At 36.8% G+C, this 11,358-nt stretch overlaps 1 protein-coding gene across 1 annotated transcript; it reads left to right on the top strand.

Moving 5' to 3' along the window:
* The first annotated feature begins 6 nt into the window (after nucleotides 1-6).
* On the top strand, nucleotides 7-8,739 carry UBA5 (ubiquitin-like modifier activating enzyme 5). The gene is made up of 12 exons (XM_010181242.1): nucleotides 7-113; nucleotides 1,231-1,276; nucleotides 1,370-1,459; nucleotides 2,667-2,776; nucleotides 3,190-3,276; nucleotides 3,943-4,027; nucleotides 4,865-4,969; nucleotides 5,147-5,274; nucleotides 6,464-6,599; nucleotides 7,076-7,151; nucleotides 7,952-8,058; nucleotides 8,640-8,739. The coding sequence occupies exons 1-12, from the start codon at nucleotides 79-81 to the stop codon at nucleotides 8,721-8,723; spliced, it is 1,089 nt and encodes a 362-aa protein (XP_010179544.1). The 5' UTR covers nucleotides 7-78; the 3' UTR covers nucleotides 8,724-8,739.
* Nucleotides 8,740-11,358: the final 2,619 nt, after the last annotated feature.

Here is an 11,358-nt window from a genome sequence, read left to right as displayed (position 1 = left end):
CAGCGTGTGCGGGAGCTGGAGGAGGAGCTGGCTCGGGAAAAGAGCGGGCGGTGTGCGCCGAGGGCCCGCATCGAGATCATGAGCCCGGAGGTGACGGACTCCAACCCCTACAGGTGCGGCCGAGGGGAAGGGGGGTGCACGGCAGGGCGTCTTATGGGGTGAGAGGGCTGCACCTCCGTGGGTTGGGTTATGGGGAGATGGCCAGGACTGAGCCGTGGGGAGGACAAATGGAGGGCTGTGGGGTCTCAGGCCGTGGGTTGGAGCTGTGGGTCTGGGTGAAGGGGAAAAGGCATATGGGCATGGGCTAGGCCAGGTGAGGGACTAAGAGATGGGGCAGGGTGTGCTGAGGAGGGTGTCAGGACAATGCTGAAGGTAGGCTCTCTGTGGGGAGGAGAGGAGAGGTGCTCTCAAATTTCCCGCCTGGCTGGGCTGGAAGGGGTGCAGATCGGGGATACTTGGTGTTATCTTGCTTTATGGTACGGGGAGAGAGAAGGTGAGGAAACTTAGTGAGGTTTTCAGCTAAGTTGCTAATACATGGGACAGGTGTTGGTATTACATGAGGTCTTATTCTGATTCCTCTAACTTACCTATTTTAGAGTTTGATTTGGAGAAGTCTTGAGCATCCGGGATCTCTTCTAATGCTCAGCAGTTCTGGAAATCTGATACTTTTTTTTTTTCAGAATTAATTGCTTTAATATAAGCTGTAGCTTGTACTTTTATTGATACTTTCAATGAAAAAAAAACACAATAGCAGGATAAAATGTTACTTTAAAATCCTTCCGGTTACCCTCACAACCTGATATTCAGTAATTTATTTTTTTAAATATTACGTTGATCAGAAAACGGTGGAAGAGTCCTCACTCAAATGCTGCCATATGGTTCCTTAAAGAAAAAAGTGTAGGCTTTCATTCTGTAAATTGGGGATTCATTTATGAAACTAACTATGGGTATTCCTGATTTCATTGACATTTCTCATATCAACTGAATAAGTACATGAATTTCTGCAGGTTTAGTACTCCATTGCTGTTGCTAATAGGAAAGTATCTACTATCTCATTTAAACTGTATCTAACTGGCATTCACAACTGCAGTGAAAACAGTAGACTTGAGTTGGGTGCTTTGTGGGGTTATTTTTAAGCAAAAGTGATTTTAAGAATCTGAAAAGCAAAATTGCTATTAGAAGTGTAGAGAGCATTTGCTGTATAATGAATGTTGCTGTTTTTCTTCACAGTCGTTTGATGGCATTAAAAAGAATGGGAATTGTCAAAGATTATGAGGTAGGTTTCTATCTGTATTAAAACAGCCTTAATTTTTTTTCCTCCCGAGGACCACTTTTGACATACTGATCTCTATTTTATTTCTTTTTACAGAAAATCCGTACCTTTACAGTTGCTGTAGTAGGTGTAGGTGGAGTTGGCAGTGTGACTGCTGAAATGTTGACAAGATGTGGCATTGGTAAGGTAATGAGAGTTTTCTTCCTCTACTTCTTTGTAGTAGATGGACCGGTCTTCTTCATAACGAGTTACATTCGATTTGACTCAGTTGATTTTGCCCAAATAAAAAAGTGCAGTAAAGAAAGCACTCAGGAACAGCACTTGTGTAAACGTCACAAATGAAGAGTCTGTATTTTTCTTATGCTAGTAAAATTTATTTACTTGGGGCTTAATCCTGTATCATGTGGATGATTCTTGTCTGGATGCTCCTGTCCTCCTTGCTCTTACATGAATCCATCTATCTAATCTTCATACTGAATTATTGCAAAAGGAAAACAAGAACAAAGAAAAAGGAGAGGGTAACTCTCATAGGAGATTGTCTTATGTTATGACAGCAAGTTGGTATTCATGAAATTGAAATGCAGTAGATGTCAAACAGATGTTTTTATCACAAACATTAGTTCATGGTGTGGCAGACTTAGAGCTAAAAATTTAGAAGCAGTTAAAAATAATTTTATGTGTGTAATAAGAACCTCCAGAGTTACTAGAACAAGATTCTTCTGTAACGAAGGAATTGGGAAATGGCTTAGATGTTTGTAGTTCCAGGCAAAGCCTGACCACTTGCTCTTGGAACCTTAAGTTTCTTAATACATTGTATTGAGGTGATGCAGTTTTTTACCGCAAAGTTTATTCCCACTTTCTCTGAAGGAGCATTTCCTGAAGACCAGCATCTTAGTCATAGAAAAGGACATTAGACAGTTGATTCAGAATTTATAATAATCAACATGTCCAGGTATCATGTAGGTATTTTAAGTACATTGTTTTGAAGAACTACATGCCAAGACAAGTGAAGTAAGTGACACGTTTCTAGTTAACGCCATAACGGCAAGTATGATTGTGGTAACAGGGATGATGATGCTCATGTAGATAATTTGTTGAATAGTCTCAGTTTAGATCAAATGAACAGATTGCTTTTTATTAAGGGTGGTTTCATGACTTAACAAATCAGTTCCCGGTGAATAGCAGTCAGAATTTGGTTTTTCACGTACTTACAATGTTGGTACCTTTGGTATGTGAACTGAATGGGATGGCGGGGGAGGGAGTGGGAGTGTTTGGTTGGGGTGTTCTTGTTGTTAGTTTTAGAATTAGTTTTGTTGTTTAAAATGCCTTGTCATAGTGCTCTGATTGTAGAGTCTGTGAAGATTCACGTATGTTAATACAATCTTTATTGTAGCTGCTTCTGTTTGATTATGACAAAGTGGAACTGGCAAACATGAACAGACTCTTCTTCCAACCTCATCAAGCTGGATTAAGTAAAGTGCAAGCAGCAGAGCATACTTTGAGGTATAACTTAGAGAAGTGGGTATCAAAATATATTTACCCAGGATGTTGCTCCAGAAAACTGATGTTTCATTCTTAATCACCTGCAAAGCAGCATCATCTAATTTGCAAATTTGAGTATAAAACAGTTGTAAGAATGGTTGATACTTTAAGGACATTATCATACTAGTCAAAACCTTAACGTGAGTCTTCTTACTTTTTAAGTATACCTAATTTTTCTTGGAAGTTTGGTATAAACTGTGCCACTTCAATATGTTGTGGGGTTTTTTTCTCACCTAATCTGTGAATTTTTGACAAATATGAGTGTATTCTAGACTTGAGACTGGAAGTTTAAGACTGCAGCAACACTTGTGAAGTCAGGGGGTAGAACACAAATTATCGTTGTATTTATTGACTCATACTATTTCCTCCGTAAGGAATATTAATCCTGATGTTCAATTTGAAGTACATAACTACAACATCACAACGCTGGACAACTTTGAACACTTCATGGATAGAATAAGGTAAAAATCTCTCAACAAAAGCATATCAATAACTTCTGCTGATGTGTGGTTCTATATAGCCTCACATTTTTATTGCTGGGAGGTTTTTTCAGTTTGATGACTTCAATTGAAAACCAGTGGGATATATGTAAATATGAAGACATTCCTGCCTAGACCTTTTCTCTGGAGCTGGCATTTATTTCTACTGTTACATAGTTATATTAATGCATCTTTAGATTTCCAACCAAAGCTGCAGGTGTTATATGCTTTTCTCAATATAGAAAACACAAAATCAGATCATATTTTGACTGCTCTGGAGTAGTCTCAGGTCTGCTTTATAGAAGGAAGAAAAAAAAAATAACTGTTAGTGGATCTCATAGAGAAGTTCTGAAAAAACTTCTCCCATTTGCAGTTGTGTTTTACAAAGAGAGAATTCTCCAATACTCTGTGCTGTAAGCGTATACTGTATAAAGCTTCTTTCAATCTAAAATGCCATATATTTAGATCCTAGCTTCAGCATGCTGTTGTTTCTACTGTAGATCTAAGATGCTAGTTGTATCCTGTTCTGCATTCGCACAAGTTCTGTTAGTAATACACTGCTTCTGTACTCTAAAGCAGCATGGTGATTGTCATGTTGGTATTTTGTGCTGCCAGCAATTGCATGCCAACTTCTGATGCTTATTTCAGTAACGGTGCACTGGAAGAAGGGAAACCTGTTGATCTTGTTCTAAGCTGCGTGGACAACTTTGAAGCTCGCATGGCTATTAACACGGTAAGGCCACCAAAGGCATGAGGTTGTAGAAGTCTGTTTGCTCCTATAAATAACGTTAGGAACGGTGGGGACTAGAGAAAAGACAGGAACTTATCAGTGATCTTCTAAGGAATTTTCTCCTTGGTTCCTCTGCTTCAGAATCTGAGCTTTTATCCAGTTCTTCTTTATGTGTATAAATACAGCTATAGACTATTAAGTTACTAGCAGCAAATGGTTAGTAAAAGAGTTCAGTGCTTTTGTCTGTCTTTCCAAATCATCCTGTTTATATAAAGGGATTATCAAAGCCTGGTATGTTATATATTACAAATTTTTAAAAGACTATGTATAGTTAATTGTATACTTCATATGACTTTGTGTATACTGATAATGTCTTAAGGCTGTGTACCTAATCAAACTGTTTTTCTTTATAGTAGCAGCCAAGTAGGGTATATGCCAAATGCATGTTTTCTGCAGTCCTTCAGATAACTTGATCCATAAATTGCAGACACTGAAGGAACATATATACACTGTATCCATGCCTCTGAAAGTAGTTCGTGCAATTAGATTCTGTAGTGTGCTAGTAACTGGATCAGTATGCCTATATTTATTTAAAAATTTCAGGTCCTCAGGAAAGCACAAAGGGCTGGCTGCATGAGGACAATTTTGTCCTTTGATAAACAATTTCCTTTCTGCTTTTTCATGTTCCTTTTTCTGATCATAGCTTTTTTTGTCTTAAAACAGGAAGATCAATGTTTAATTGTTTAAGAGTTTAATCACTCTCCATTTACAATGTATGGGTTTTTTTTTTCCTTTTCATTTAACTTCTGCACTGCTGATGCATGTGTTTGTGTTTATAAGGCTTGCAATGAACTTGGACAAAACTGGATGGAATCTGGAGTGAGTGAAAATGCAGTGTCAGGACATATACAGCTGATCATACCTGGTGAATCTGCTTGTTTCGCGGTATGCAGTGCTCTGCTGAATTGTTTTTCTTTCTTTTAAAGTGGGACTGGGGGTACAATGATTAGCTGGCTAGTGAATGTGATCCTGGCACAGCTGATGGAGTACCTTAAATTTTAGTGTTATCTGCGCTTTTTAAAAATACTTTTTTTAAAATGGAATTTCTTTATTTCCCCTTAGTGTGCTCCTCCACTTGTAGTTGCTGCAAATATTGATGAGAAAACATTAAAACGAGAAGGAGTTTGTGCAGCCAGTCTTCCTACAACTATGGGTGTTGTGGCAGGAATTCTTGTACAAAATGTTCTGAAGTAAGTGACTGAATTCCTGCTATTCAATGCACGGCAACATAAGAGAAAGAAACCTAAAGGAGCATTGCATAATGATCGGCCTGCTGCTTTTTATATGTTTGTGGCCTATTTCCTAAAGCTATTGGCATCATTGGACAGGGTGGAAATGCACACTGCTTGAATCGCTGGTGTAGTTACTTGGGAGTTGCTGTTCTTAACAAAACAAAAAGTCTTCAGAGTTTTCCTGAGAATTTCTCTTACTGCATACACACAATTTTTTGTGTGTGTGTCCCATAGTTCTGCATTTAAACATCTTCCCATTTGACATCACTAAATTATGCACAAAAAAACTGCAGTGCTAACTCTTAGAGATTTTCTACATGGACAAAGAAGAAATTATTTGTTTGCAGTGTTTGTGTTCTAACCTGAGATGAATTAATAATAGTTATATAGTTATACAGCAATATGAGATATTTTAATATTTTCAAGAAGTACTGTCACATGACTCTAGCTGCTAAAAGAACTGCAGGTATCAGTAAGGAAAATTCTTTAAAAACTTTGTATTTGGTTTCAAAATGATGCACTGTCTTTTAGAAGCATCTTTGAGACTAGGATCTTATTTAGCCTATTAGCCTTAGCTTGGTTTTGTCGGTTATCCAAAAATTTCTAGTGAAAAAGAATAAAAATACTGTTTGCAAGTGTGCCTGCAAATTCTGAAGCACCATTTTCAGCTGTGTAGAGAGGTATTATACAAAACTGCCTATCAACAGGTGTTTTTCTTTAATTAAGAACGCAAACATCGCAGCTTAATTTAAATCTTTATTTACATTGCCAATACATCCTACAGCAAAGATGATTAAACTAGTTCTGTTAGCCCTTGAAAACTCCCTTCTTAATACAGGCACCTGAGCGTTTCCAGCAATGGATTAAGGCACAGGAGAAAACTACTTACATGTAAAACTTTTCCAAGACTGTAGCTGACTTGTTCTCACACACTTACACCATGAGGAGACCCAGTTCTATGCTGATGCAGTTATGCTGTGATCAGACGACTACAGCTTGTTTTAGAACAATTACAGTAATTTTTTTACAACCTCATTAGTGTGAAAGTGTATTCTAAAAGTCCTTTGAGGAAAAATTATTTCTTGAGCATTTGAATTTTTAGGTTTGCACCTGTATATAAGGGCCTGCTTTCTGTTTGTATTTCTAGATACTTATTAAATTTTGGTACTGTGAGTTATTATCTTGGTTACAATGCAATGCAAGATTTCTTTCCAACTATGTCTATGAAGCCGAATCCACAATGCAGTGACCAAAATTGCAGAAAACAGCAAGAAAATTACAAGGTAAAAATGCTTTGGGGTTTGTTTGGTTGTTTTTTTTTTTCCTTTTTGAAAGTCTTAAGAACAAAGCAAGCTACAGACCTGTAGTAAAAGAAAACTTCAAATCACTGCTCCAATTTTCAGCAGCCTTGTCTTCAGATGGTTGCATGTGTTTCTAAAAACACAGTACTTAGAGTTATCTTAAAGCAAAAGGTAGGCAGGATGGCTTGCATTCAGTTAGAGAATACTTTATTCTGCAGTAATTGCTAGACCTTTCTGGCAGTCATATTTTTGAGCGTTACTGGATTTGTTGGGTTTTTTTTACCTTGCAGGTATTCTGCATCTTAATGCTAAATGTGCATTAGCAAAGTGCTAAATGGTGACTGCATATCTTAAATATTAAAGGAAGTGTGAATATTACATTTGACCTTCTTTGCTAGTGTTGAAAATTGGACTGTTAAATATATTGTGGGTTTTATTTTTTTTGTTTTTTCCTTCAGAAAAAAGAAGCTGCACGACCAAAACAAGAAGTAATTGAACAGGAAGAAGAAATAGTACATGAAGACAATGACTGGGGTAAGTAATCGACTGGAGATGAAATGATGTTCTCAGTACCAAGCTTCAACTGAATTCTTTGCTTTAGGCGAACACACTGTAGGGTACATGGGACTTCCCATGGTTCCTATTTTTTGTACCGTATACTGCGTAATTACTGCTGGCTTTTCACAGGTTTTGACAGTAATGCTAAGATAACTTGACGATGTAGTTTTAGTATAATTAGCAGGTGTTAGGTGCAAAAATTAACAATGTTTGTATAAAATCCTTTCTCAGAAGATGGTCTGAAGATATGAAAGATGTGAGAAAATCTATTCACTGTGTGTTCATTTTAAATATGTAGCTAATGAGCATTTCCCATTTCCATAACCACTATGCTAAGGCATCCCCCTAGATCTTATTCCTCTGAGGGCTTTAAATTAGAAGGAATTGTCTTAAGAAATAGTATGTGCATTTTATGTAACCATTTCAAGAAGGGATGTATACATTCTGTTGGTTACATGATGTAGAAAATAATCTTAGCTTACCATTCATTGTGTCCTCACACTAAGATTTAAACTGTTAAGGACAGGCAAGTCCTATAGGAGAGAAGCCATTTTTATCCTCAAGTCCCACTCATGGAACCATTTCATATATTGTAAGGGGAAAAAAAAATCATTCACAATGGGAATGAAGTTATTGAAATCAAGGTCTTTCTGCTTTTAATTTTTTTTCTGGTTTAGAAAAGTAGCTGCAGTTTTCCTTGTGCTATGATAACACAGTGATTACAAAAGTTTTTTGTCTGACTTCTAACAGAGTTCTTAATTCCTTTTAACACAAAGGCATCGAGTTAGTATCTGAAATGTCAGAAGATGAGCTGAAGGCTGCATCTGGCCCAGTACCTGAGCTTCCTGAGGGAATTACAGTAGCATATACTATCCCAAACAAGGTAATGTATTTATTCTTTATGAATACATTTATTTTTTGTATACATAATACAGATTAAATTTATAATACAAGGCAGTTTGGTTACCCTTTAAACCTAAAATAAAATTCCACCTTGATCAATTCCATTAAATTTTACCTTGGTACATCTGGGTGCTGTCTCTCCAGTTCAGTTTTGGGTTTCTATGAAATACATCTCTGTCAGTATGGATGTTAGTGTGAATGTAGTTTTGAGGGATAGGAATGAATGTATCTGGGAGACATGGGAGGGAAAGAAAGGTGAAATTCTCAGTTGATACTTTTGCCACTAATATTTTAACCATATTTATCTTGCATTAGCTATATGTAGTCAAAGAGCAATTAGTGTACCCAGGGAATACAGAATTTGGGTATATCGCAGCCAGAACGTTCTCACTCCCAGTCAGAACAGAGTTTACAATTTAAGCTTATAACCCCTAGGCCTAATCTTGCAATTGAGTGCTTGGTTCTAGGAAAATGTTGTGGTATAATGAGAATAAAACTTATTTGTGTAGAGTTTTTTGTTTGCTATTTTTGTTGCCAACTTTCTTTTCCTGTTCCTAATAGGAAGAGAATTTGATAACTGAAGAAACGGTAGCTGACTCTGAAGAAAGCCTAGAAGAACTCATGGCCAAAATGAGAAACATGTAGCAAAACAAATATTAAGTGCAACTTTGGGCAGTTTGGATTGACATTGGACTTTAAGACCATACTCCCCCCCCTGCCCCCCACCTTCAGTGAAGCTTATATTTAAATTTCTGATTAAATTTAACTGTTACAGGGGCAGGAAGGAAACATATTCCCTTATCTATATTCTTTTCTATTTGCATCTTTCATGTATGAAGTTGTGCTACTATATACTTTAATTTCTCAGCATTGCTAGTGTCCAAGAATTCAGTGGAAAATAAAAGGAGATGGATAAACTCACAAAAGCAGGCACAGCACATTATACGCAATATCATGTAATGAGAACAGTACATAGTATAGGACAAGTGAAAGATGAAGTCTGCTGGAGTGGACCAAGTAGATCAAGGGCAGATGGTGGTGCCTCACTCACATTGCTGCTCCTGATTTTCCAGGCACTTGTACCTCCTGTTGTTCTATGGTCTCTGTATCTTGGCATGGATTGTGCTGTGACTACCTTTTTTCTCTGCCTTAAATATCCCTGGGATGGAATTTTAAACTTCCCTGTTTTTATCAGTGTCTTACTACTGTTTGTTCTTAAATAGCTGCCTGTATGTTTGGTATGTGATAATGCTTTGAGTGTGCAACAAGGCAAAGTCTTTTGTTGTTAGATAATGATACTGGCAGACTGGGTATTAGCATGCCACTATTTCAACTGGCAGGTGCTTTTCATGACAAAACGTTTAAGATTTACCGGCAACATTAGAAAGAACAGGAGATTTTGTCCACCTCTGAAAATCTAAATGTTATATTTTTGTCCACTATTGAAAGTTTAGCTATAATTGTGATCCATTTCCATCATGGAGGCTATATTTAGTAATATACTTAATCTGAGTTTGCACAGGAAATCCTCTAAAATTAGATGCTCTAAGCTTTGCTTAGTGTTGAAAGTATCTTCAGTGGAGTTAACTGAGCTATTGTGTTTGTCTTGTAAATAATACTAGAATAGTAGTAGTACCTTTTAAATTATCATGTGTTAAACTGACGTGTAAATGCACCCATCCTGTAGTGCCAGTACCCTGCAGAACTGGAAGGACTAATTTTAAATATTTCAACTACTCTGGGTATCTGATGCAGAACTTGGCTTAGAAAAACGCAAATTTCAACCTTTGCAGTATAATACAAATATTTCCAACTTGGGCTGTTTGAAAAAACCTTTCCACAGCATGATGCAGCCAATGCAGAACCAGCTAGCAATGGTAGTACCCACACCAACCAACAGGTAAAAAGAGTAATATTGGGGAGGTGCTTCTGTTTCTTGGGGCAGCTGAATAAATATTTGCTTAGAAATCAAAACTTTTTTTTAATTAACGGTGACAAATTCCAAAATCTGTTTCCTCCACCACTGACAATAGATTATATTATTTACATAAGAATAATCTCTGAAGCTAATGAGAGAGGTTTTGGTGGGTATTGTGCACTATAAATGAACTGTAAAGAGGGGTGGAAAATAGAATAATGAGATTAAAAACAGTATACACTTGAATCTTCACTAAGTCTATGTTATCTTGATCCAAGTGTCAATTTAAGTGTGACTTTACCTTTCTGTTGGGAACAATAAAAGTGAGGCACATTACCTGGCTTTGGAGACTGAGGTAAATGGTTGACTCATTTCTACACCAGCTCAGTTCATCTTGACTCAACTATTTGGCTGCAATGGCTGCTGTTACATGACAAGACAGCTTTACAAGAGGCAACTATTTACCGTTTTACTTCATGTAGTTTTATGAGCAAATGAATACACTTTTGTATGCCTACTTACAGAGCTTGCTAAATGGTTCTTGTTATTTTCAGACTTTGAACTTGTATATACAAGAAGACTGTGAAATAATTAGAAAATACTTTGAGAAAAGTGTATGTGCCAATGGTTAAAATTATTTAAAAGTAAACAGCATTTTAAAAAAGAGCTATAAAGCTTTTTTTTAATTAAAAAGACATGTACAAGTATAATGTACTCTGACTATAAAACCTAACGGAAGATTTATGACTTGTTATAATCTAACAAATTAAAGCATATTGCAATGGTTTAGTCTAGCTTTGTTTATCTGGCAATCTTATAAAAGAAGCTTTCAGTTTTTACAGTGGATCATGAATGTTATTGAGATGTTAATACTCTGATTGTATGATTAAAGCTGCATTGAAACTGCTGACACTGACACACTGTTTTGAGGTGGAGTTCTCCTACACAGAAGTATAATTTGGCATACACCACATATACAAATTACTTTTTTTTAATGTCTGTGAGATACAAGCACAAATACATGAACAACTGTCTTAAGAGCACTATGACAGCTGCATAAGCTTATGCGGCCTGTAAGGCCCTTCACTTATTAATCATAATCCTCTTTTACTTTCTGTAGATCAAGTTTTCTTTACGGTGACAGGATAAGCTATTGTTTCCTCATCATCTTTTCTAACAGACCAGGGATGGTCAGGATCTGCTTTTTAGGGACTGATTTCTCCCCAAAACAACTATGCAACCTATGAATAGGTTGGAGAGAAGTAACTCGGGGGAAGTAAGAGTTCAGAAGTGGAAATCACTAAATGGAGAAAGTCTGATACAACACTGAAGGTCTAGAAAGTAGCTTTTTATTTAATCGAG

Source organism: Mesitornis unicolor, unplaced genomic scaffold (genome assembly GCF_000695765.1).
Source record: "Mesitornis unicolor isolate BGI_N332 unplaced genomic scaffold, ASM69576v1 scaffold1033, whole genome shotgun sequence".
Lineage (NCBI taxonomy): Eukaryota > Metazoa > Chordata > Aves > Mesitornithiformes > Mesitornithidae > Mesitornis > Mesitornis unicolor.
This window is presented reverse-complemented; position numbering and strand designations above follow the sequence as displayed.

Bases quoted from the DNA above. Each gene is read 5' to 3' on its own strand.
- UBA5 (XM_010181242.1), top strand. From the start codon at position 79: ATGAGCCCGGAGGTGACGGACTCCAACCCCTACAG. The intron at 2,777-3,189 runs GTATAACTTAGA...TTCCTCCGTAAG, and splicing joins GCAGCAGAGCATACTTTGAG to GAATATTAATCCTGATGTTC. The intron at 4,028-4,864 runs GTAAGGCCACCA...TGTGTTTATAAG, and splicing joins CTCGCATGGCTATTAACACG to GCTTGCAATGAACTTGGACA.